Source organism: Macrobrachium rosenbergii, chromosome 34 (assembly GCF_040412425.1).
Source record: "Macrobrachium rosenbergii isolate ZJJX-2024 chromosome 34, ASM4041242v1, whole genome shotgun sequence".
Lineage (NCBI taxonomy): Eukaryota > Metazoa > Arthropoda > Malacostraca > Decapoda > Palaemonidae > Macrobrachium > Macrobrachium rosenbergii.
Window position 1 is genome coordinate 3608801 of NC_089774.1, and position 27767 is coordinate 3636567.

The window sequence follows — 27767 nt, forward strand, 5'->3', positions numbered from 1 at the left end:
CATTCAAGACGCTCTTTCAGAAGGGCCGTCTTTGGTCGCCAGTACATGTCAGGCTTTTGAAGGAGGAAGAGGAAGCAGAGGGTGCTTGCATAATAGATGCTTTTGTGTGCCTCTGCTTTCGCTGGGGCTGGTTTTTTTTTTTTTTTTTTTTTTTTCCGCCGATGATGCTTTTTTTTCGGTGCTTTCTCTTTCGTTGGAGGTGGGTTTTTTGTGCTTTCTCTTTCGGTGGTGATGCTTTCTCTCAGTTGGATGTGGTTAATGCTTTCTCTGAGTTGGTGATGCTTTCTCTGAGTTGGATATGGTTGTTAATGCTTTCTCTTTCGTTGGAGATGCGTCATTGTGCCTCTCCTTTTGGGCATCGATATTTATGCTTTCTCTTTCGTTGGGAATGCTTTTTATTATGCGTTCTCTTTCGTTGTAGATGCTTCTTATGGTTTCTTTTTCGTTGAAGATGCGATTTTTGTGCTTTCTCTTTCGATGAAGTTGCGTTTTATGCTTTCTCTTCCGGTGGTGATGCTTTTTGTGCGCTCTCTTTCGAAGGGTACAGGTTCTATGCTTTTCCTTTCGGTGGAGATGGTTAATAATGCTTTCTCTTTCATTGGAGATGCTCATTTATACTTTCTCCTTGTGAAATAACGCCTTCCTCACCAGCAAAAAATCCCAGGTTCGATTCCCGGACGAATCGTAATGCACACAACGCGATGAGCAGTGAAATAGCACCTAGCCATTAGGCGACGTTGGGGGGTCGCAGCTAGGCTGAATACAAGAAATGGGGTAGCTGCCTCATCCCAGAATATTTGCTGAGAAAGAAAATACCTTGTTTTACATTTTACAGACACGCACACACACATACATATATATATAGCCTATATACATACATAAAGAGAGAGAGAGAGATTCTTTCCACCTCAATAAATTTTCTTATATTTTTTTTCATTGAGGCCACCTGAGTATCGTCTAGGTCACTAGAGGTCACAGGGAGGCTTGACTTTAAAGCTCAGGTCACAGTGGACGATGAGGTCAGCAGGTGATATCTGAGGTTACTGAGAGAGAGAGATCTGATCAATGGTTCCATCCCAATTTAGTGAGGATTACCTCGTTGAGGCCCTCAGAGTTTTTAATTGGGATTTTTGTGGTATGTAGTGTGATAGACCTCTCTCTCTCTCTCTCTCTCTCTCTCTCTCTCTCTCTCTCTCTCTCTCTCTCTCTCTCTCTCTCCCCTCGCCCCAGTTCCAACCACTGGTTACGACCCACTACAGTCGAATGACCACCAGGTTACTGGTTGAGTATGTTTTGATATTCAACTGGCTTATGCCAGCAGTAGCCTTCTCTCTAAGGCAGCCCATAAATATGGTAAGGTGTGGACCCATGGACTCTGACCAACCAAGTGAGAGAGAGAGAGAGAAATAAAACTATATTTTAATCTCTTAAAAGGTTAAGTAGTACTGTCTGTCAGGCCACCTGTTCCTCTGTCGATCTGTTTGTTTCTCTCTCTCTCTCTCTCTCTCTCTCTCTCTCTCTCTCTCTCTCTCTCTCTCTCTCTCTCTCTCTCTCTGGATGAAAACTAGAACAGAAGAGATACAACACATCTCATTGTGGAACTTCTCCACATGCAAGATATGTGACACATGGAACAAACTGCCACCAGAAGTTGTCAACAGGGAACAAACTGCCACCAGAAGTTGTCAACAGGGAACAAACTGCCACCAGAAGTTGTCAACAGGGAACAAACTGCCACCAGAAGTTGTCAACAGGGAACAAACTGCCACCAGAAGTTGTCAACAGGGAATAAACTGCCACCAGAAGTTGTCAACAGAGAACAAACTGCCACCAGAAGTTGTCAACAGGGAACAAACTGCCACCAGAAGTTGTCAACAGGGAACAAACTGCCACCAGAAGTTGTCAACAGGAACAAACTGCCACCAGAAGTTGTCAACAGGAACAAACTGCCACCAGAAGTTGTCAACAGGGAACAAACTGCCACCAGAAGTTGTCAACAGGGAATAAACTACCACCAGAAGTTGTCAGCAGGGAACAAACTGCCACCAGAAATTGTCAACAGGGAATAAACTACCACCAGAAGTTGTCAGCAGGGAACAAACTGCCACCAAAAGTTGTCAACAGGGAATAAACTGCCACCAGAAGTTGTCAACAGGGAATAAACTGCCACCAGAAGTTGTCAACAGGGAATAAACTGCCACCAGAAGTTGTCAACAGGGAATAAACTGCCACCAGAAGTTGTCAGCAGGGAACAAACTGCCACCAAAAGTTGTCAACAGGGAATAAACTGCCACCAGAAGTTGTCAACAGGGAATAAACTGCCACCAGAAGTTGTCAACAGGGAATAAACTGCCACCAGAAGTTGTCAGCAGGGAACAAACTGCCACCAAAAGTTGTCAACAGGGAATAAACTGCCACCAGAAGTTGTCAGCAGGGAACAAACTGCCACCGAAAGTTGTCAACAGGAATAAACTGCCACCAGAAGTTGTCAACAGGAATAAACTGCCACCAGAAGTTGTCAACAGGGAATAAACTGCCACCAGAAGTTGTCAACAGGGAACAAACTGCCACCAGAAGTTGTCAACAGGGAATAAACTGCCACCAGAAGTTGTCAACAGTGAACAAACTGCCACCAGAAGTTGTCAACAGGGAATAAACTGCCACCAGAAGTTGTCAACAGGGAATAAACTGCCACCAAAAGTTGTCAACAGGGAATAAACTGCCACCAGAAGTTGTCAACAGGGAATAAACTGCCACCAGAAGTTGTCAACAGGGAATAAACTGCCACCAGAAGTTGTCAACAGGGAACAAACTGCCACCAGAAGTTGTCAACAGGGAACAAACTGCCACCAGAAGTTGTCAACAGGGAACAAACTGCCACCAGAAGTTGTCAACAGGGAACAAACTGCCACCAGAAGTTGTCAACAGGGAACAAACTGCCACCAGAAGTTGTCAACAGGGAACAAACTGCCACCAGAAGTTGTCAACTGGGAACAAACTGCCACCAGAAGTTGTCAACAGGAATAAACTGCCACCAGAAGTTGTCAACAGGAATAAACTGCCACCAGAAGTTGTCAACAGGGAACAAACTGCCACCAGAAGTTGTCAACAGGAACAAACTGCCACCAGAAGTTGTCAACAGGGAACAAACTGCCACCAGAAGTTGTCAACAGGGAACAAACTGCCACCAGAAGTTGTCAACAGGGAACAAACTGCCACCAGAAGTTGTCAACAGGGAACAAACTGCCACCAGAAGTTGTCAACAGGGAACAAACTGCCACCAGAAGTTGTCAACTGGGAACAAACTGCCACCAGAAGTTGTCAACAGGGAATAAACTGCCACCAGAAGTTGTCAGCAGCAACAGTGTGGAGGAAGAATTTAAAAGAAAGCTGGACAAAATCATTAGAAGAACATTGTGAATGAACAGTAAAACCTGCTCCTAGAGATAAGTGAGTACATGATGTCTCCTCGGATGGACTAACAAGTCTCCGAGACATCCTAATCCTTGTAACTCTCTCTCTCTCTCTCTCTCTCTCTCTCTCTCTCTCTCTCTCTCTCTCTCTCTCTCTCTCTCTCAGGTTACAGAGAAATGTGTCATCACACACTTTGACCGCTAGCATTTAGTTTTGAGGTCAGTCCATGAATAAACTTTCTTCTATCTTATCCGAGAGAAGAAATGTTGATAAGATTAGGCCTATAGATTATTCTTCAAGTGGTGGTGGGTGGGGGGTAGATACCCCCGAATTTGAGGGGGGGTGGGCCAATTGCGTTATCTGATATCGAATCTAAATACTGCGTTTCACCACAATACTACATTTTGTGGTTCAGTTTGCCCTTTCTCTCTCTCTCTCTCTCTCTCTCTCTCTCTCTCTCTCTCTCTCTCTCTCTCTCTCTCTCTCTCTCTCTCTCTCTCTCTCTTCCTGTTTAAATTATTAGCTTTATTTTTCACTCCAGTTATCTCATTTCCATCAATGCCTCTTGTGCTGATATGACGTCATGGCTGTGACGTCATCGGTATCTTACATGACGTCATTATGACGTCATCAGTATCCTTGGTACCTTTTTCACTCATAATTTGCCTTTGGATCTAGATCTTTTCCCATTATTCTTCCGTTAAATTTAGCAACTAAAATGTATCTGGTAGTCACTAGACTGTTGTGTGTTGCGGTCATGGTACAGAAATGTATGGAAATCTCGACTCCGTTTGCTAAATCCGAGGTTCGATCCCGCCTACCGCCCACCAGTCTGCCCAGATGTAAATGGGTACCATAGTCTAGTGTGGGTAAAAATTAAGAGAGTATGGGTCCAGCAGCCTCATCCCATGCTAGTGGAGAAGTATTTGATTAACAATAATTGGTTTGATATTTTTTAGTTTCTTTCTAAAATCTTATTCCGTGATTCTTCTAAACTTGACTTGGCAACACTGCCGGAGCTTCTCAGTAGCCGGATTATGGCATCACTGCTCCTAAACGCCCGAGGGGGCGGGGGGCGGCGGGAAAGAGGGGAGAGACCCCATTTAAACAAGGGGAAGGAATTCGGCAGTTATGGTAGTTACGATCTGCCATTACGGGTAGTTAAGGTGAGGGGAGGGGAAAGGGAGCTGTGGTACTTTCTTCCTTCCTCCATTTTCCCCTCACTGGTTGTCTCCCCTCATTCTTCATTTATTTCCCCTCATTTTCTCTTTCTCATTATTCCTCCTTTTTTCCTCAGTTCGTGTTTCTCCTCATTTATTTCCCCTCACTTTCTCTTATTATTCCTCCTTTTCTCCTCACTTGTCAATTTCTCTCACTTCTTTCTTCAGTCCTTCTTACTTTCTGTCCCCTCTTTCCTCACTTTTCCCCCTCACCTTTCCCTCCCCTCATTCCTCCCTTCCTCCTCACCTCTTTTTACCCTCAATTTGCTACCTTGAGGGGAGTGAACTTCAAGCGAATTTCTGGTCACATTTTTCACATGTTTTATTTTCACACGTTTACAAGCTAACATATGTATAGGCAGTACGTTGTGTATGTATGGGCAGTAGTATGCATGTGTGTATATTAACTGTAAGTGTGCATGTATTTAAATATATGCATAATATATATACACTTTCTACATGTGAAATTCATTTCATTCTTATGTAAGTATATATATGTGTGTGTGTGTGTGTGTGCATAAGTCCAAGGACTAGGAACTTGCAGACTTATATTGAAGCCAGTGGAGAGAGAGAGAGAGAGAGAGAGAGAGAGAGAGAGTAAATCTCTGCGTCTTTCACTATCAATTTTCGCAGCGAAAAAGTAAATAAATAGATAAACATTACCTTTGAGAATCCTTAGCAGTCCGATACAAATTGGCAGTGGGTCCCAATGAGGCCCGAGTACCAACGGTATCTTAATTAGACCTAAAAGAAAAAAAAAAGTTATTTAAACGACTCTGCTAAAATGATAATCAATCAATGGACTGACAACCTACAAAATCCACACGCAAGATCCATTCTTCATCAAGGACTCTCTCTCTCTCTCTCTCTCTCTCTCTCTCTCTCTCTCTCTCTCTCTCTCTCTCTCTCTCTCTCTCTCTCTCTCTCTCTTTAAGGTCTGTCAGTTCCAGATAATTCTCATGAGACAGATAACAGACCGAGTGAGAGAGGGAGAGAGAGAGAGCAATCACTGGAAATTCCACCCTTCTCTCTCTCTCTCTCTCTCTCTCTCTCTCTCTCTCTCTCTCCCAAGTCTTCCAGTTGCATATAATTCCCTCAAACGAAAAGAGAATAATCATTGGGAAATTCTCTCTCTCTCTCTCTCTCTCTCTCTCTCTCTCTCTCTCTCTCTCCCCCCCAAGTTTTCCAGTTGCATATAATTCCCTTAAACGAAAAGAGAATAATCATTGGGAAATTCTCTCTCTCTCTCTCTCTCTCTCTCTCTCTCTCTCTCTCTCTCTCTCTCTCTCTCTCTCTCTCTCTCTGGGGCTTTTGGTCCTCACAGTATGCTCACCAGCATATAATTCACTCGGCAAAGAGAGAGAGAGAGAGAGAGAGAGAGAGAGAGAGAGAGAGAGAGTCTTCCAAAGGTCCCCTTTCTAATGAAAAGCCATCTGAGGGGACACGAGGTGGCCGGCTTCCCCCTCTTTTTTGCAACCCCTCATCCATTCAACCTTCTCCCCTCAAGTCCCAAGTCATTCTTTTTGAGTCACCCCTTTTATTTTAGGCCCTTTTATTTGATCTCATCTTTGATTCATGGGTTTCTTCATCGAGTCTGCTGGCATCTTGTTTTGGTTATATATTTTTTAAATGTGGAGGCAGATGGGGCTGGCAGACTGGGGTCTGTTTGAAGCCCAGGCCAGAAGGAGTAATTATAATTGAGGAGCTTAACCTGTAAAGTAGAACATGGTTCCAGAAAGTCATATCCTTTTAAAGTTCTCATAAGTTTTTTGGAATGACGTTGTTAGCCCCGTAACTTCCTCACATTAACTGCTGCCCACCTCAGTTGGCTACCTATCTGGTAATATTTCAGTGCTTAGATCTACAGAGATACATTGGGAGTTAGTGAGATATGCCTTTAACACCTCACTTCACATGGGACTTGACGTCCGTCCTTGGTGCTCGTGAGAGGTTTATAGCTACGTAACAATTTATATATATATGATTTATATATATAACTTGAATCCTCCATCCGCCATGTGATTATATTTAGCACGTCCGTAATCTCTTGTTTATTATTGAAGGAAATAAATAATTCAGCCCTCTCTCTATCTAACACTGTTTATTATCGGTTTCCAAATGTCAGAGTTCGACAGAGACAGGGACAGTTCATTTTTGGTTTTTATTTTTATCGCTGGTGGAACTAACTGACGTCTCTTTGACAAAGGGAGTTGATATTTGTTGCTTGGGTTAAATTGACAAATTGATATGTGCTTCGTTGTCCGTGCGTACGAGCGAGGTGGATTCTGGGGGTGTACTGTATATATATATATATATATATATATATATATATATATATATATATATATATATATATATATATACACACACACACACATACATACAGTACACCCTCAAAATCCAGCTCACTTGTACAAGCAGTGTGTATGTGTGTGTGATTTCTTCAGTAAGCTTTTTCTGTGTAAGGTGGAAGGCTCCAAAAGATGTCATGCTTCAAATTCACTAGAATTATTAAGGGTTGAGGTTGTTAAGCCTGACTACTTAGTAACAAATTATGTAATATATATATATATATATATATATATATATATATATATATATATATATATATATATATAGATAGATAGATAGATAGATAGATAGATAGATAGATATCATGCAAATTTCATTCCTGCAACCTTCCAGCACCATACGGAGAAATTCAGACTCCACGCAATTCGTTTGTATATTTCTCTGTTATACAGAAATCCAGCCGCCCCCCCTCCCCACTTGCCATAGCACCCCACCCCCAGGGGCCCTTTTTAATCCCATCCACTACACGGCATCAGCTCAACGACCCTTCCTTTTTTATCATTTCATTTCGACTGCGAAAGAGTTTGTTGTTCAGAGCCCACTTTTCATTCCGTGAATTGTGCGCTCTCGCCTTTTATTGGATTTTGTTTTCATTAACTTTTATTCACTTATTCACTTCCGTTGCGGCCGCGTTCCTGGTCTGGTTGGGAGTTGCGTTCTCTATGGCAATTTATCGTCATTTTTATTTTCTGTAGGTGCCGATATGAGGGGGTCAAGATGGAAGTTGTCTCGTAATTTAGAGGGGCATACCTCCCTGCTTGTCCTTTGGTAGTGATTCTCCTCGCCACACTGTGTCCCTGGTAGTTAGGCGACTGCATTGGGTTGCTGGGTTGCGACCGGATTGGAGAACGGCACGAACCTAGAAACATAACCTTGCCATCGTCTCCTAATTAAGAGGGGCATACCTCCCTGTTTGTCCTATGTTGCTGATTCTCAGTTCATTATTTCCCTGGTAGTTAGGCGACTGTGTTGTGTTGCTGGGTTGCAACCGGATTGGAGAACGGCACAAAGCTAGCAACATAACCTTGCCATCGTCTCCGAATTTAAAGGGGCATACCTCCCTGTTTATCCTTTGGTAGTGATTCTAGCCACACTATGTCCTTGGTAGTTAGGAAACTGTGTTGGGTTGTAGCCTGAGTAGAGAACGGCACAAAGGTAGCGGTAGCAACATAGCATTGCCATTTCCCACCTTACCTGTGACCCACTACAGTCAATTAACTACCAGATGCATGATCTATAGTCAATAGATTTTAACTGGACATGCCCATATCCTCATATCGTTGGTTGAGATTCGAATCCAGGTTCTCTAGTTAGCAAGGTGAATGTCCTTTCTGACTTGACCTGACCTGACTTGACCTTTGCATGTCATGCTTTGTGACCTGACTTGACCTAAGACATGGATACCAAAGTTAACTCGTAATAGTGGTGGGAAACAATAAATTGCTATGGCACAGTATCTTAACGCTACTGACTTGAGATTCAAGAAGCTTCCAAAGAATATTAAGGTGTTCACTAGGCAGAAGCGAGAGGAAGTAAAGGGGAATACAGAAAGAAGAGAAACCACTTATTAAAAGAAATAAATTAATAAATTAACACATAGATAAAAATGTATTGAAAAGCAAGGAAAATAGCATAAAGTTAATAATGCATTGCATCTTTGCTTGAACGTCTGAAGTTCCAACTGCACGACTTCCTCTGGGAGGCTGTTCCACAGTCCAATAGTGTGAGGAATAAAGGACTTCTGGAACTGAGAAGTTCGACAGCGAGGCACATTTACCGCACGCTGTTGCTGCAGTCCTGGTTCGATGGAGTGAGTACTTTGGGATTTCTGAGGGTGAAGGATAGACGAGAGGCAGATTTGAATGGCATTGGAGAACGGATGCTGGAGTTGAGTGGAGATTTGTGGAAGATAAAGCACAGGAAAGATTTGACTGGCTCTAACTTCACAGAGGCAATTTGTGTCATTCAGTGTAGGAGATGATGTGGGTGTATCTTATATACGTAAGCTCACACATAAACATACATATATATATGTGTGTGTGTAATATACATACATATATACATATATATTATTATTATTATTATTATTATTATTATTATTATTATTATTATTATTATTATTGTTGTTATTATTATTATTATTTTAACTTTGTTAGTTGATAGAGTGCTCTAATACAATTCGCAAACCCTGTGTCATTTAAAAAAATATTCTCTTTAAGCGAAGCTACAAGCGAGAGAGAGAGAGAGAGAGAGAGAGAGAGAGAGAGAGAGAGAGATCAACTCACCAGCAACAGTTTCCGTGCTAAGCAACTCGGATTTATGGAAAACTTTAATCTCCCCTTTCGCTGCTGAAATAAATAAAAACTGTATATTCATCCACCCGTATCTCTCTCTCTCTCTCTCTTTACCTGTTTAATCTTGTAAAAGGGGAAAATCCCAATGTGTAATCCTCCCCGTGGGAAAATCCGCATATGGTGTGTGTGTGTGTGTGTAGGTAGGTAGGTAGGTAGGTAGGTGGTGGGGCCTTCGATTTCACTCCATGGGGGTTTTAGTGGGGTGGGGGATTGCAGGAGGGGGGTAGGAGGGGTCACGGTGAGACCCAGCCCCCAATACGGGGTGGTCTAACCCGTAGAGGTGGGGGCTAGTACCGTCAGTGCACCTCATGCGGTGCACTGTAGGCATTACTTAACGTCCTTTGAAGCGTTCCTTATGCCCCTAGCTGCAACCCCTTTCGTTCCTTTTACTGTACCTCCGTTCATATTCTCTTTCTTCCGTCTTACTTTCCACCCTCTCTAACTGCTTTGAGGTTTTCCTCCTGTTACACCTTTCAAACCTTTTACTCTCAATTTCCGTTTCAGCGCTGAATGACCTCATAGGTCTCAGCGCTTGGCCTCTGGCCTCAATTCTATATTCAATTCAATCCTAACGGGCTGGTCTTGATGGAAAAGGTTATGGGAGACAATAAGGCATTAGGTGAATGACATCAACTATTATCGACTCTTCCGATATTTGGAAAGATTATTATTTTTTTTATTATTATTATACGTCTTAGTCAGATGAATTGAATGCCGCGAGAGGGAATTGGAGATAATTTTTGAGATAATTTGTGAGATAATTTTGTGATTAGATTGATTCTTCAACGAGGTGCTTTGATGACGATGATGTTGATGATGTTTGTCATACGTGGTGATAAGATTTGTGATGAAATGTACTTTTGATAATATATGTATATATGTATGTATATACTGTATATGTATATATATATATATATATATATATATATATATATATATATATATATATATATATATATAAATAATGTATGTATGTCTGTATAACTGAATCACGAAAATATGGAACGTGATGAATATATAAATAGGGGCAAACATTTACTCTCTCTCTCTCTCTCTCTCTCTCTCTCTCTCTCTCTCTCTCTCTCTCTCTCTCTCTCTCTCTCTCTCCAACCCAGCTGCAACCTACAACAACCGACCATCAATCAAGTACATGTTTGTGTCTACGGAGAGTCAATAGGATTTTATAAGTAACGAGGACCCATTGGTAGCGAGCCGAAGTGAGAGAGAGAGAGAGAGAGAGAGAGAGAGAGAGAGAGAGAGAGAGAGAGAGAGAGGGCTATTACACGTGGAACCATGAACATAAATAGCACTGACGCAAACTTTATCGCCAGAAGTATCTTGAGTTTCGACGGTGATGTAAAAAAGAATATTTGGACTGAGCCAGGGGCTCACTTCAATACTCACTAATAAAATTAAGAATTTCGGAAAATTGTTAAAATTCCTTTAGCGTTTATCGGCCGAGGAATGTGATTGGCAATCCGGTCGGTATTTTGATATTTCTCTCTCTCTCTCTCTCTCTCTCTATATATATATATATATATATATATATATATATATATATATATATATATATATATATATGTGTGTGTGTGTGTATATATAATAGAACGACCCGATTTAGCAAAATCCCTCCTGCTACTGAAACTTGCTACAAACCATAGCGTTCTGGGGTAAGCGACAGTGGGTCGAACCTTAGCAAACAGCGGAAATAAAAATAAAAACTCAACAACCTTAATAACATCGTTAAATCCACAGTCACTGATAACTAATAACCTAATTATTTTATCAGGGAGACTGGAGTTCACTGCAAAAATATATAATAAAATCTAGGATGAGCCGTTGGTTTCATTAATTCTGGAATGCTCTACCTCCCTCCGTATTCCCCCTATTTAAGTATTATGACTTGGGGATTCGTGCCCTCTACAAAGATCAACAGGAAAAAACTGATTGAAGATTCATAAACACCGATTATTTACCACGAATTATCGCCTTGTTATCAGCAGCTCTGATCAATCACAAAGGGTCCTTAGGTCTTATCTCGACTTTCAGAAGTTACAGTGGTTCTGTATTCTACTGAAGGGGGACCCAGTTGAAAGGGAACTCCCCTGCTGTTCGGGTCACCTGTTGAGAAGGTCTGACATTGCTGTCTTGAGTCGGGCTTGGTCATCTGGTGCCGTTTTCCCTCGGTAGTTTTGTCAAGTGGTGTTTCCAAGTTGCGTTCTCTGTGCTAGACTGCTGTCGGACTTCTCCTTCAGATCTTCAGTAGAGCGAAGATTATGTTGAGCTTCAGTTTACTCGTGAATTTATATAGTTATTTGAGTGACTGTGGACTTTAGAATCCTGTGTTACAGCCACAAGTTTGTTCATAAACTGTAAATTGATTGAGTGGCTTAGATTACAACGAAAAGCTAGTCATGGCCAGTGCTGGAAATCCCACCCTTGGAATGAAGAATGTTGTGACTATGGAATCCTTGTGACTACCATTTAAAAAAAGGTGCCCTTATTCCATTGACACTCTTTTGGGGAAACACCCACCTCAATGCTGCTTTGAGTCTCTGTTGCGTTTAATATTTACAACCGAAAATGAAGCTGAGGAGAAAGTTAAATGTTATATGGAGGACCCAGTCTGATTCTCAGTTGGCTCCCAAGAGGAAGAAAGCCGGGCTGGATGTGGCCGCAGAATTATGGTAAGTTAGGCTAGGCCTTAGGCTAATACACATCAAATTATTTGTCAGTGATTCTTGGATTCTTATGTGTCTTTACAAGCTTTTTTGGCCTACCAAGCCTCCTTGTAACCAATTTTGGTAAATTTGTGTAAGTAGGCCTACACACAAATAACGTGTTAAAATGTTACTCCATTTCTACACCCCGCCTCCTAATTCATCAAACTAGGCCTATGGTTTTCCTGCAGAAAATCAATACAAAAATCAAAAACAAAATATGAAAACACTCGAGAAAACCCATTTTCCCACAGGGATACATCGTAGCCTAAGCTTCCTTCCTTAACGTATGGTATAGGATCCTAGCCTGGCAGAGACCTCAGGCCTCTCTACATAATTAGACCCAGAGTAATATAATCATACAGATATATAAGAATGCATCGTAGTGCTTTTCATTCATGAATTCACAAAAAAAATGTCACATGGTTATGTGTGAAGATGTCATAAGTAAATCCTTTCTGTAAATGTTCGTAAATATGTATTCCATTGCTGAAAAATCAAGTAGTCTCACTGTGTACACTAACGAAATTTAACCCCAATTTCCGCTCAAACTAGAGTCAATGTTCTGCAACTCTGAAGGCACTGAGACGTGGTGCAACTGTGAAGTCATTAGCCTGCAGTTAGGCATTAGTCATAAAACATTCGTGCATGACTGTTTATCATTCCGCCATCAACTAATGTGACATAACTGTCTCGGATATTTTGGATGAAGTCTGACAATTACACTGCACTGTCATTTGAGACTATCATGATTGTTACCATCCAGAATATGGGGATATTCACACACGTTCACAAAATAGATTGCAGCAGAACTTAAATACTGAGAGAGCAGAGTACAAATGAGAAAAGATATATATATTCACCAAGGACTGTTCTGTGTAGAAAATGCCGTTTAGGTGTATCACAGAAAACTTAATAATCTGGAGTGCCTTGTAGTTAGGCCTATAACACTATCCACAATCTCAGTCCCTAATAAGACTTATTAGGCCTAGTCCATATCGTTTGGGATATGCCAGTCCACTCACTTCTATACATAGCTGTATTTAGCCCTGAAGCCGGGGTTTTAACATTATTTGATTATTAATTACTTTGTATGTTCATTTTTTCCCACTGGTTACAGGTTAGGTTAGGCAACCGTATGTTAGATTAGTTTGACCTTTAGCTCGACAGGACTGCTTGTTTATAATATAGTACTTTACCATATTTGGTCAGAATGCCCCATTGCAAGATAATAAAGTAGAAAATAAGAGTAAACAGTAAATATAAAGTTTGCTTAGTTTCTGTAGTGATGTTCTAATGGACTACTACACACTTATTTGTGGCTGGATTACATTTTAACCAAGAATACAGAAAACTAGTACAGTTCATTAGATTATGGAATATTTTTACTGCATTTGTTGGCAAACATGGCTTATTTTCCATTGAGACTAAATTTGGCAAAGCTATTTAGCCCTGACACTGAATTTTAGCCCTGACACTGAATTTTGCAGTTTGGAAGACTCTTTCACTGGTAGGTACGCAGCTGTAGGACATTTGCAAACATGGCAGCAGACCAGTGATACTTGAAACGATATGAGAGGCTTTACCCAGTCTAGGGTCACTAATTTTTGGACAGTTCAAGACATGGCAATCCTAGGGTAGTATTCTCTCTCTCTCTCTCTCTCTCTCTCTCTCTCTCTCTCTCTCTCTCTCTCTATTTTGTATTTGTGTGTGTCTTACTTCTGAAACTATAAAAGGAAATATTTGACTGACCCGTTACAACCTCTCCTAAGTTAAAGAGTTGGGGGAGTAAGGTACAAAAGCTATTGAAATACTGGGATGCATCAAACTGCACCTAACTTAGGACTCTGCACACTAACTGGGCAGGGTTGGGTAGACGTTCCCCATCCTGGACCTCTTCACCAAATTAAAGAAGGAATTACAGGATGTATCATAATCTAACCTTCCCTATATCCTAGCAGGTCAGGAAGGATGCCTCAGTTCCTTAGTGCAACATCCATACCCCACCCAATTTGACTTGGGTGTCTCAGTTATAGAAATTACATTTACTTGCATACCCTTGTATGTAAGTAATTGTTGTATCCCTAAAGGGAATGGGTAGACCCCTGGTCCCTTAACCTAACCTTGACTAAGGTCAAAGACGTAGGTTCCCCATTGTGGTTCTCCATTGTGTAAAATTTAAACATAAGGATTCCGCGTTTATATGATATATATATATATATAATTATATATATATATATATATATATATATATATATATATATATATATATATATATATATAAAAGCAATAACTCAGTTGTGTAACAGAAGATGGCTCCAGAAACAGTGATTTCTGTCTGTCTTATTCACATATTTGTTTTTGAATCATGAATGAAACCCAGTACAGAAAACTTTTTAACATCAGCCTCTTCATACACTAGTGATTCTTACAGAAATACAGAAATTAGAATATGAAAATTGATTAAAGTTGAATGTTGAGCTTTTGAATAGTGCTCTAGTATTCAATACACATCAGCAGTTCTCGTTTGGCTGTGTGCAGTGGCTAAGTGCTGGCACTACAAAATTCAAGGTATAAAGACACTTAACACCGGCATTGTCTACTGCGAATCAAGAGTGATTATAGAAAGTCACAACTTGTTTAGCTTTGTCAGCAACTATTAGTGAGTAGCTAGTGTGTATTGCATTAAGATGTCACAGTTTTATCAGCTGCCAGCTAATGTACACTTGTCTGTGATGTGAATTTGCAAAGTGAGCAGCAAGTCACCAGCTGCTAGCTAATGATTGTGTTGATGTGATGCCATAGATTTGTGGGTCAGTGATCAGTTTCAAATGTGTGTATGTGTGTGTGTGTATGTGTAAGTGTATTGGGTGCTACACATGCCGTCAGCTTTTTAATATTTCCTCACAGTATGTTTTGAATTTATTGTATGGTATATTATTCATTTTCCTGTACATGTGGCTTATATCTGTTAAGGTATTCATTTATGATTGTGACTGTTATTTGTCTTACAGGCTAGACTTGTAATCCTGATAGGGTGTACTACACTGCATTTAGTGTTCTATTTATATACTGTACAGGCTGTTATGTATTTACTGTATGTATATAATTATAAAACTACAAAACTCGACCTATCACTGAACCTCGAACTTGTTGCAGGTCTCGGAGTGTAGTCATGGAAGACGGGGCGAGCGTCAGCTCGGCCTCAGGCTCTGCCGGAGCCGGATCGTCCTCGGCCTCGAGCGTCGGCGAGGAAGTGGTGCTGAGGATCAACGTGCCCGAACTGAAAGTCGAGAAGTGCCTCCAGTTCCACAAGGACGACCTCGTCTGGGATGTCAAACAGCAAGCGCTCGCTGCGCTGCCTAAGGTGAGAGAGAGAGGTCGCCCTCGGCAGAAGTCCGTCCTCGGGGGGTGCCCGAGAGAGCAAGGGGGTGTGGTGGTGGTGGTGGTGGTGTTAGAAGTGGCGCTCCGACGCCACTGGTCCCGTCGAGGTGGACCTCGAAAGTAAAGAGGAAATCTGAACATGATAAAGTTTTTGGGCTGCGTTTCCGAGTATCATCATCTTCTTCTTCTTCTTCCCTTAGCCCTAGCTTGAGCCGTGTTAGTCTTAACAGCATATTGTGGAAAATAACATTTTCTTACTCATTTCTGTGTGTTTTTGATTTTCGTCCCTGTTTGGTTGTTGTGGCAAAACACCCTCTCACCCCCCTCCCCCTCACCACTCACTTACTGCTCACCCCTCGCCCCCCGCCCCGTCTCCAGTCTTATGAATTAGCACAGATAGATTGAGGTTTTAAACTCTTCAACAATGTCCTGTAACTAATGTTATTTTTCTTTCAAGATTTCGGCAGCCTGTTGTTATAGTTGACATTAAGAATTTGGTATTTAAGGTCTTGATGTTCTGACCCTTGATTCTCATGCTGTAAATATTGCTGTTTTCATGACCCGTTGTGTGTAACTGTGTTCCCTGTGGAAAGAATTTTTACCTCCTTGAGTGAGCCTGGGAGTGAAGTTTGCTTGGAACTCAGGGTACAATTCCCCCTAGCATCAGTCTGGCTACTTCCAGCTGTCCACAAAATTTAAAGTCATTTAGTCCTGTTTCCTTTGGATGGTCTTGTCTGACGGACCAGGTATACTGACGTAGATGATCTTGCTGTAGAAATAACATGAGCTTGTCTGAAGCAGAGTTGGGCCAAGGCGCTTTCTAGACGACAGGCAGACACTACCTTCCGAACAGCAACAGGACTTTGGAAACCCTCGAGGCTCATTTAAGGAAGTTCTTGCTTATCTCAGTCAGAATTGCACAGTTCACTGCCGTTTTAATAAAAAGAAAAAATTGTAAATGAGTTTTAACGTTGTCTGACACATTTTGAAAACACTTCTCTTGTCTCTCCCCCTCCTTTTTTTTTTTTTTTATTCCTGTGTGGAACAAGGTCAAAATTTTCAGCTATCTTTGGGAATTGGGAGGAAAGTCTGGACACACCTGGAAATTTTGGACCTGACTTATATTATAACCTTGCCTTTTCTCTTGTATCATGTGGACGAAGGTCAAAATTTTCAGTATTTAGGGTCAGGAGAAGTTGGGACATACCTGGAAATTTTGGACCTTTTTTATTGTATGACCTTTTTTTTTTGAGCTAATTATCCCCAATCATCATCATCTTCTTGCATTCCAGCAGCAACCCTTTGCGCCTCAATGCTTTTCTTTTTTTATTATTTTTTAATAATTTCCTAAATTCCCTTGACTGCCTTTTGACACTCACACGTGTAGCACACAAATACTCTTGATTAATAATAATTAATAATCTCGTGATAAATTCTGTGTTTGGGTTAAAAAGCCTTAAAGATTTGTATATACAGGTGGCTACAAAGCTTTAAAGACTTTCGACCAAAGGGTTGTAAAGCTCTCAAGCTTTTTATCCAGGGGGTTATAGAGCCTTAAAGTTTTTTTATCCAAAAGACTTTAAAGCTTTCAAAGCGTTTTATTTAAGGGGCTTTAAAGCATTCAAAGCTTTTTTAAAGCTTTTTATCTAAGGAGTTTAGAGCCTTCAAAGTTTTTTATCCAAAGGGTTATAAAGCCTTAAAGCTTTTTATCCAAGGGGTTTTAAAGCCTTCAAAGCTTTTTATCCAAAGGGTTAAAAAGCCTTAAAGCTTTTTATCCAAGGGGCTTAAAGCCTTCAAAGCTTTTTATCCAAAGGGTTATAAAGCATTTAAAGCTTTTTATCCAAGGGATTTGAAAGTCTTAAGCCTGCTTTTACTAAGGAATTTTGAAAGTCTTAAATGCTCTTTTTATCCCAGGGGTTGTAAAGACTTGAAACCCTTTTTATCAAGGGTGCAAATCAAAAACTAAAACGCTTTGTATAATAATATTTTAAAGCTTTCAAAGACCCTTTTATCCAAAGGGTTATAAAACCTTAAAATCCCTTTTATTAAGGGACCAAAAAGCCTTTAGATATTTTATCCAAGGAGTTATAAAGTTGCCAAGCTACTCATACCTTGGGGTTATAAAGCCTTTTGAATCCCTCGTTTTTAAAGGTTATAAAACCTCTTTAAACCCAATTTTTATGGGTTGTGATCCTCATACCTTGGGGTTATAAAGCCTTTTGAATCCCTCATTTTTACGGGTTATAAAACCTCTTTAAACACAATTTTTAAGGGTTGTGAAACTTTTTGCATTTCCCTGCTTAGTGGGTTATAAATTTTTTTAATACAACTTTTTTCCCTTTGTTGTAAAGGCTCCTGGAGCCCCCTTTTTCATGGGTTATAAAAACTATGGAAACCCCCATTTAACTGGTTATAAAGACTTTTCAACCCCCTTTTAATGGGTTATATAGGTTTTTCAAACTCAGTTTCAGTGAAATCGCTGCTTGATTGATTATAAAGCCTTTTCAGACCTAATATTTGTGGGTTATAAGTTACTGAACCCTAGTTTTACGGGATATAAGTGTTATTAAACCTCATTCCTACGGGTTATAAAGCCCTCTTCCAAATCTCTTCCTGCCTTGTGAATGCAATAAACTCTGATTTTATCTATATAGGGAAAACTAGGCAGGAATATAAAAGAGGGGTATTAATTTAAATTTAAAGAATTGTATTTGGTTTATCGAATTGGAAAAATGAAAAAGAGGATTGTTTATATATCTAATTTCACCTTAATCTGGAACTCTCTCTTTGCCCTCATTTTCCCAGACTTATAACCTCCTTTCCCTTCAAGAGGCGCGCGCGTCTTTTCGGGTCGTGTTGGAATAAGGGCAGTGGGTTGCCCCTCCCAACCTCCTCTGTTTTATCCGGGCCTAAGACCGGCTTGAGTGCTGCGCCCGAATCTCTCTCTCTCTCTCTCTATCTTCAGTCGTTGTGAGAGCGTCTGGTGATATGCTCTGAGATAAAGTCAGTTTATCTCGGAATTTTTTGTTTGGGATGCAGCATCTCTCTCTCTCTCTCTCTCTCTCTCTCTCTCTCTCTCTCTCTCTCTCTCTCTCTCTCTCTCTTATGCTTTTGCGTTCTGGACCTTTATGAAGTCTCTCTCTCTCTCTCTCTCTCTCTCTCTCTCTCTCTCTCTGTCTCTCTCTCTCTCTCTCTCTCTTCTTGTCTTTTGCGTTCTGGACCTTTATGAAGTCTCTCTCTCTCTCTCTCTCTCTCTCTCTCTCTCTCTCTCTCTCTCTCTCTCTCTCTCTCTCTCTCTCTCTCAGTCTTTTGCGTTCTGGACCTTTATGAAGTCTCTCTCTCTCTCTCTCTCTCTCTCTCTCTCTCTCTCTCTCTCTCTCTCTCTCTCTCTCTCTCTCTCTCGTGAACTTCGCCTCTCTGATAAGAATCTCTTGATAGCATCAGAGTCTGCGTCGTAGATGTCCGATGAGTTTCGTCTTTGGGTTTTCTGGCCTCAGTGTAACCCATTCCCACTCACACCAGGCTCCTCTTTAGGTCTGTTGTAAGTTTTATTTCTCAGGGTGAGGTTGCGAGCCCCGTACCTTCAAAGGGGATCATGGAAGCTTAGGTGCCAACGAAGCTCTCTCTCTCTCTCTCTCTCTCTCTCTCTCTCTCTCTCTCTCTCTCTCTCCTGTCTTATACAGCACCCTCTCTCTCTCTCTCTGGTGCTCAAGCACCCTCGGTATCGATGAGCCTTTCTCCTCTGTCTGGAAGACACGTCATACGATCGAAGTATTTGTTATTATACAACAGACATTGTATAGACGTCTTCCACAATCTTATGTCAGGGTATCATTGTTCGAGGGAGCACTGGTTACACTGCCCTTATGTAGTAGTTTATTTCTTCTTCTTCTTTTAACGTGCTTTTTCCCATTTTTTGTATGGGGTGAGCGCGACGCCTTCTTTTGAAGGACTTTGATTTGGCTTTGGGGTAGACCGTAGTCTCGATCGGCTGCCCTGCCTGACATCGCTTAGACCCCGGTAGCGCATGTACATGTATCGTACCAAACCAGCTCCCTTTCTCCCAGCAGCGAGGACAGTTGAGCGGTTAGGTCGACAGTTCGTGAAGTGTGAGGTGTCTGTTATGTTTTTAGAAGATGTTGGAGTGGCTTTGTTTGTGTGTGTATTAGTCTGTAACACCCATTTGCTTCCAGCAAACCTATCCGTTGATTGTACTGCCCCCAAATTCCCCACTGTCGAACTTCTCTGTCCCAGAGGTCTTTTATTCCTCACAGTTGGAACTTCCAAAGTTCAGTCGAAGATGCAATGCATTACTACCCTAATGGTATTGTTCTTGCACTTTAATGCATTATCTATTTGTTAATATATTTTTTTCTTTTTAATACGTGAGATTTCTTTCCGTATTTCCCTCTACATTCTGTTAACTTCCTAATGAACACCTTAATATTCTTTGGAAGCTTGAATTTCAAGTCAGTTGCCCCTTTGGTGGGCTTGTTCCATATGAATAGGCTACATCTTCTCAACACTAATGTGATAATAATAATTCCCTTAAATATAGTTTGCTCTACGGAAGCGTAATAAGCAAGGTCAAGGTATTTCTGCTCGTTCCATGAGAAAGAATCTACACATATGATGAGCAGAACTAAAGCCTTTGTCTTGTCAGAGACTGGGAATTCTTGAAACCCTAAACAAACCTTGGCTTTGGAATGCAAGTATCCATGGGTCACAATGGTGCCCAAAAGCCCTTCACTTTCATGCGAACGTGAAAGAAGCCATCGTGTTCGGGAAAGCCGGAACAAGGTTTGAGAAATCCACTTCATTTGGTATGCATTAAACTCCGGCTCTTTCCTGATGGGGGATGAGGTGAGGGAGGAGTAGGAAAGGTGGGGGGGGGGTGGTATAGGGTGGATGGGTGGGGAAGTAGTTTAAGAGAATTTCAGTTTATGGTGGCTGATGGGAAAGAGGAAGGTATTGGGTGGGGTCAGGTTTTGGGATGGGATTGAAGATAGGACCTCTTGCTCTCTGTCTCACAGACTGTCTCTCACCCATTGCGTTCCTGTTTTGACAGACGGTCGATTCGGGATCTGGGTGTTCTTTGACTGGTGTTGAGTTGATTTGATGTCTGGGTATCAGTTGACTGTTGTTGGTTTCAACTGAGAGCCAGAGATATTGAAAATAAGATGTCTGGAAGATAAAGGAACGATTTGTGCTTGTTTCCTTGCAGACTTTGGATGTCCCGGTTACCTTAAGCAGTGCAAGGTGTACCTATTTGTTAGTGGATTATTGTGAGTTGCAGCTGGGTTGGAAAGAGGAAGAAAAGAAGAATGTGGGAGAAATTATTAGATGTCAGTTATCATTGCACAGTCAAGGTGTTTACTATCAAATCACCTTTCGCAGTAGTGAGAGTGGAACCATTCATAAGACACATTCTCACCTGTGTGTGTTTGTGTGTGTGTGTGTGTGTGAGTTCTCACACTTATGGTCTTTTAAGATTCTCACCATTATGCGTGTTTATATATTTCGGAATTGAGCCCCCTACTGTTTTATATCCAGCCAGCTTCAACAATGAAATTGTATTCCTAAAGGTCGGTTCCTCTCACCACCTCTTTTTAAACCTCTTTACCTCTTCCATTCATGCTTTCGCAGTTGATTGAATTTTTCTTATTTCCTCTTCTTTCCTCTTCTTTAAACTCTTTGCCCATCTTCCATTGATGGTGCTAAGGCTGTTTCGGTTCTGTGTGGTATATTGGATGGAAATGTATTTCATGCGAAAATCAAGGTTGTTTCAAATGACTTCTGACTTGATGTAGAAGTTCAGAGTTCAGATTTACACATTGCTTAATAGAAGTGTGAGCATTTCTCCATCCAAGTTAGCATCCATGTTTGGAATAGTACTCTAAATCTTTTGTCTTTCCATTAGGATTGAATAGTTCATTCGAAAAATGTCTCCACCCATAGGCTGTCTTTTCTCTAGACTCTCTCATCATCTCCATTCCCTGTGTCTTGCTTTATTCTTTTTGCGGGGACTGTATTGGCCACTCTTACATTTACTTCCTTCTTGTGTGATTTTTACCATCAATCAGAACACGCATTTCAAGTGAGAAGTCCCTTGGACTTTTTTTGGCAGCCTCAGTGTCCCCCTATTCTTAAAATCTTCCATCTTTCAAGATGCAAGTCTATGACTTTCTAAGTTCTTCATTCCTCTGCTAGGTGAGGGTACTGTGTTGGCCGCTTCCCTCCTACGCCAACTCTTCTGGCTCATGAACCTTCTTGCAACCCATTTTCAATTGCACCATACTATTAGGGTTGGTTGGAAGTTAACTCATGGGTCTTTTTAAGGATGGGGTTAAACATACATGCAATCCTCCTCTTTACTTTGGCTAGGGACTGTCATGGGCGTATGACTTCCCATGGCAGAGTTCCCCTACTCTATTTTACATCTTTTGGTCAGAAGCAGAGCTCTGCTGTGTTTTGATGTGAAGGTCAATAGCATGGACAGGACTTTCAAAGAAATTGGAATTAGCAGTTATGATTGTCAAAAAGTATTTTCAAGAAGACCACCCAGTCACTTTCTAAACTTGCAATGGGGTCGTCTAAAGCATTTGTTTCCAGATGAGAGAAATTACAGCTATTTGAGGTGATGAAGTTTGACAGCCATGTTGGATGAGAGTATAGGGAGGGGACGATAAGTTGGATTTGGAGCTCAAGCAAGGCTTACAAAGAACCTTCAGTGCTCACTGTTGTGTACAGTGCAGGGTAAGCTGTAAGCATGAACCCCTAACAAGGTTGATTGAGACCAGTGTCAAGAAGAGTGGTGTATGTGTTCACTTCTTCCTTCTCTACTGCCCAAACTTTGCAACTTCTCTCTTCCATCATTCCTGATTTGAAACCTTCTGTACCTTAAAAGGCTGCTCTATTCTTCCTTCAAATTTGAGATTTGGCCCACCTCATCCACCTTCCTTTTCTTGTCTTTTCCAGTCCTGGACTAGACAGAGACACTGAGTTGCCAGTCTTTTTGGCCTCTGGAAACTTATGTAGTAAATAAAGATATTGTAAAAAACTGCAAAAAAAGTATATTTGTTCATGAGACTTACCTGCCAGATATATATATAGCTGTATTCTCCGAAGGTCCGACAGAATTTCAAATTTCGCGGCACACGCAGTGGCCGGTCAGGTGGTTAGTACCCATTCCCGCCGCTGGGAGGCGGGTATCAGGAACCATTCCCATTTTCTATTCAGATTTTCTCTGTCGCCGGACTGTCAACACCTGTTGTCAGTTCCTCCGTCTTTTGGATTTCGAAATTTGTTGTCACTTAAGTATTTTGGTTGTTTTTGGTATTCGACTGGATCTGTGACTTGGCATACGCTCTTTGTGGACCGTTTTTGATTTTGCTTTTGACTTTTCTTATAATTAAGATGTCTTACCTCTAGCTATCGAGTATGTAGCTTGGGTGAATGTAAGGTGAGGCTATCAAAGACTTTGATAGTTCCTCACTCTTTATGTATGATATGTAAGGGTGTTCAATGCTCTATGATAATCGGTAATGAATGTGTGGGATTGTCTGAGGGTGAGTGGAAGAAATATGAAGCCTATATGCTTTAATTGGAGCGTGATAGGCTGAGGAAATCTTCCTCCTAGATTGCATCCTTAGTTGGACAGTCAGGGTTTTCTCTTACTTGTAACCCTGTAGTAATTTATTACTAACCCTGTAGTTTGTTGCTGCAGAAGGTAATTCCCTGGCTCTCGTGTGGAGTCAATGCGTGCTCTTGAAACTAAAGTGAATGCAATTCAAACGCATAGTGTTAGTGCTAGTGCCCCTAGTGTTGTGGAGGGGGCGTCAGATCGGCCCTATAATGCCTCTAGGCCTGGACCTCTGTCGAACTCCCAGGACCAGGGAGGGGGCATGTCGAAAGCCGCATGAGGGTTACGGGCTACCCAGGCTGCCAGGGATCGTGCTCAGGCACGCATCCTGAAGGATTGCTTCTCGTCCTCCGACACGTCCTCCCCGCCTCGGGGTTGGAGCTCTCGGTTGGACTCTCGCCCTCTTAAGAGAAGCTTAGAGGAGAGGACGCTTCACGTCCTCTTCCTCTAGACGTTTGTACTCTTCCCCGAAAGTTGCGTGGATATTCCTCTGCAGAAGAGAATAAAGTGTTTTTCGAATGATCACTCTACTCGACCCCCCTGTCGCGCTAAGGCTAGGGCTAGAGCTTCTTCCCCTGTGGAAGGAAGTATACGTCTCTCGCCCTTTTCCTTCTCTCAGGTTCATCCCTTCTCCCGAGAGAGTGGCTTCTCCAACGCGTAAGATTTTGTTGGGTTTGCAACAACAGCTGGATGCTCTCATGAACCTTTCAAGAGTCGAATCTGCCTGTTAAGAGGTACAGACTTTCACCTTCGTCTCCTGCTTCGGGAACGATACAGAGCGTCTGTCGTCTAGAGAGAGTGTTTAGTGGCTTCATATTCGTCTTCCCCGAGTTGAGGTGTTGGCCTTTTCTCTTGTCTCGCGCCAGGAGCGCGTCTTGCTCTTCGTGCGCTTCTCACGCTTCACGCGCGCCTCACCTTGACGCCGCGCCGCTTAGCCATGACGCCGCGCGCCACGCCACGCTGTAATCTTGCCACACGCCTCTCGCGCGTCCACGCCATGACGTTCGCGCCGCCGCCGATAGCTTCAAGTCTTGTGTTGACGCCGCTCCAGTTGTTCATCATGTCGCACAACTACCCTCTTCAACATCTGATGTCCTTCTTAATTTAGCCAGTACTTGCTTCGGCAGTACATATACTAAAATTGGAACGATACAGAGAAGATTAGCATGGCTCCTGCGCAAGGATGACACGCTAATCGTGAAGCGTTCCACATTTTTTATGTTTACTATACGTACTCTAGTTGACGTCTTCTTCGTTCGCGGGAGTTCCCGCCACGATCGGGCGAATCGGAACTACTTTCACCACTCACTCAAGACCCGCCAGCTGCGGAAGAACATCCTCTTTCGTCACAGCCTTTGTATGAAGAGAAACTTCTTTCGTCTTCTTCTTCCTCTGATTATCAGACTCTGGCTTTTTTCTTAAGGATCTGTTTCCTGAGACTTTTCAACCTTCGGCTCCTCTCTCTCCACCTTCGCAGTTGTCTTTGTCTTAAGGGGAGCGTTTGACGAAAAAATCGGAAATAAAATTTTCTGGGATATTTTATATATGGCATCATACATATCCTGACTATCTTCTCAGAAAGTTTTATTTAAAAGTTCGCCACAGTTAGAAGTTATAAACAAAACAGTAACCTATCATAGTCAAATTACATTTTTCATATAATGTAATGATATTGTCAGTATATCGGTGGTAATTTCCTTTTAGCTATGAAATAATATCTAATGCGATCTATGGCAACCCTGTGGACATAGTACGCATCAACGAAAGACAGGATTGCCGCAGGGCAGTCAGTGGCAGTCAGTCAGTAGCAGCTCAGAGCTTGACTAAGTAATGTCGTCGCTGGCCAACCTGAGCGTGTTTTGACACTCGCTTCATTTAGCTTCATTTAGCGAAGTTATATTACTTTGCAGGTCTATTTTTTGGCTTTTCATTATGTCATAAAAACATCAAACTGTGTAACGGCAAGCAAATAAATACACAGAGAAAAAAAAAAAAAAAAATATCGTTTTTCTCAAAACTAAAGTTATCGACATTCAAACTGCATCTCCTTCATAACGCTTGCACCGATCTCAGATACAAAAAGTAAACGAAAGCTAAATGTTTGCATTACAAAGGGGCTTCCATGGGAAGCAACACGAGACCCGCACCACGAGAGAGAGTTTTTTTTTTCCCCGAAGGAATGTCACTTCCAAGAGAGGTAGCAAGTGACTCCCTTCATCTCCAGACTCCCTTTGCAACCAGGCTTCATTTTGCACAAGCCTGGAAAGAGTGAGGGGCAGACGTTTGGTCCTTCCTACTGTTAGAGAGAGGTTACTTGATTCCCTTCCTGTCTCCTCTTTTGTTTTTTGTTTCCCAACTGCCTTCCTGTCAAACAGAAAATTGTTTGACCTGCTCGAACAGATGTTCGAGCGGAGAGCAGTGGAACAAATCTTGACTCGGTGTTCCCGGGATTTTACTACAGATTGTTTCTAGTCCCGAAACTTTCAGTAGGCTGGAGACCCGTCTTGGACGTCAACAGGTCGAACAACTTGGTCCGGAAGGAAAAGTTCAAGATGGAGACCTCGCAGTCAATACTAGGAGCCCTTCATCCCGGGATTGGATGGTATCTTTGGATCTCCAAGATACTTATCTTCACGCCCCAATTCATCCACGTTCGGTGAAGTATCTCAGGTTGTCTTGGGGGGCTAGACGTACCAGTTCAGGGCTCTCTGCTTTGGACTCTGCACAACGGCCATACCACGTTGAAAACACCGCTTCTCGTCCGATCAGCGAAGTTAAGCAACGTTGGGTCTGGTCAGTACTTGGATGGTTGACCGCCTGGGAACACCAGATGCTGTTGGCGTCACATTTTGCTCCGAGGGTGTTTACACGTCTCATGAAAAACGTTGCGATGCAGTTGCATCTGTCGCACGTCAGGATCTCACTCTACTTGGACGACTGGTTGCTTCGAAAGTCGTCGCCGGCGAAGGTATCTGGAGGACCTTCAGTTGACTCTGCAACTCGTGAAGTCCCTGGGACTTCTGGTCTGTGGAGAAGTCGCAGCTGATCCCCTCACTGTCCATTGTGTCTGGGAATTCAGATCTATTCAGCGGCTTTTATAGCGTCTCCGTCGCAAGAACGGCAACTTCTATGTACGAAAAAGTTTCGGCCTTCTTGGAAAAGGAAACATGCTAGGTGAAGGAAGGAATGAGTCTGCTGGGGACCATTTCCTCGCTGGAGAAGTTTGTTTTCTGGGGAGTCTGCATCTCAGGCCTCTTCAGTTCTTTTTGTTGGAGAACTGACAAAGCAAGGAAGACTTGAAAGAGGAATTGAGAATTCTTCCTTATATAAAGAAGATCTGTGGTGGTGGCTCGATCCAACGGAATTGCAGAAAGGGATCTCCCTCAAGCTTCTGAACCCCATCCTAGTGTTGTTTTTCCGACGGGTCGTCAACAGGTTGGGGGGCAACACTAGAGGGAGAGGAAGTGTTAGGAACCTGGAGAGAGGAACAGGTGTCCTGGCACATCGACTTCAAAGATTTGGCGGCTATCTTTTAGCTCGCCAATTCTTCGAGGTCCAAGTTTGCAATCGTGTAGTTCTAGCAAACTCGGACAATACTACTTGTTCCCTGTTCAGCCTTGCAAGAGAGATTATTCTTTGAGCCTGTGCTCGCAACATTTCGATTCTCACAAGTTTTGTTGCAGAGGTCGAAAATGTTCGAGCAGACCTGCTCTGTTGGCGCCATCAACTCCTGCCGAAGGAATGGACCCTTCATCAGGAGGTTTGCCAAGATTTTTGGGAATTTTGGGGTCGCCATCTTGTGGATATTTTCACGACCTCAAGAATAGCGAGGCTCCCTCTATAAAGCTCATCTGTACTCGACCCTGGGGCAGTTGCGATAGTTGCTCTTCCTGGGATTGGACGGGAATAGATGTTTACGCCTTTTCCCCGTTCTAAATTCTGGGAGAAGTCATACGCAAGTTCGCGGCCTCACAAGGGACGAGGATGACTCTCATCCCCACGTTTTGGCCTTCAACCACTGGTTCTCGGAGTTTCTCTTCTGGTTGGTAGACGTTCCGAGGACCCTTCCTTTGAGAGCAGACCTGCTCATACAAACCCACTTCACGAGATGTCTTTGAATCTCCCGCTCTGAACCTGACTGCTTTCAGACTATCGAAACTTGGTCAGAGCGAAGGGGTTTTTTCTGGCCAGGTGGCACGGGCCATCGCTAGAGCCAGAAGTTCTTCATCTAAAGGATATATCTAGCGAAGTGAGCAACCTTCAAAGGTTGGTGTAGAAAGAAGGGCTTTTCCTCTTCCTCTATCACTGTGAGCCAGGTTGCGGATTTTCTCCTTTACTTAAGAGAAAAACTCGATATAGCAGTTCCGACTATCAAGTGTTATCGAGCATGCTTTCGATTGTATTCAGACACAGAGGATTAGCTTTGTCTGACAATAAGGACCTCCACGATCTTACGAGCTCTTTCAAGACGTCCAAGGTTCCTCAGCTGATTTCCCCTGCTTGGAACTTGGACGTAATGCTCAAGTTTTTGATGTTTAGTCCTTTGAGCCTCTCACTCTGCATCTCTTAAGGATGTTACTCGAAACGGCATTCCTCGCGGCGAAGAGAGTGAGAGAAGTTCGAGGCCGTCATGTGGGCTTCAAGGAACACAATGCTGTCTATTCTTTAAGCCCTAAGTTCT

The 27767-nt window shown here is 42.3% G+C and overlaps 1 protein-coding gene and 2 non-coding genes across 28 annotated transcripts in view; all 3 read left to right on the plus strand.

Moving 5' to 3' along the window:
* The window catches only part of Prosap (prosap), a 422776-nt gene that overhangs the window by 343643 nt on the left and 51366 nt on the right, over nucleotides 1–27767 (plus strand). For 22 of the 26 annotated variants that reach the window (XM_067133635.1, XM_067133627.1, XM_067133628.1 and 19 more), the window contains one exon: nucleotides 15220–15427. In XM_067133635.1, coding sequence (XP_066989736.1) covers nucleotides 15220–15427 — 208 coding nt within the window. Of the gene's footprint in view, nucleotides 1–11394; nucleotides 12028–15219; nucleotides 15428–27767 lie in introns of those variants that run through there. The other 4 variants (XM_067133637.1, XM_067133632.1, XM_067133633.1 and 1 more) reach the window with 4 other exon arrangements.
* Nucleotides 24198–24303, plus strand: LOC136856216 (U6 spliceosomal RNA). Its single transcript, XR_010858279.1, has one exon. It is a non-coding gene; the product is annotated as a U6 spliceosomal RNA (small nuclear RNA).
* On the plus strand, nucleotides 25810–25928 carry LOC136856212 (5S ribosomal RNA). Its single transcript, XR_010858276.1, has one exon. It is a non-coding gene; the product is annotated as a 5S ribosomal RNA (ribosomal RNA).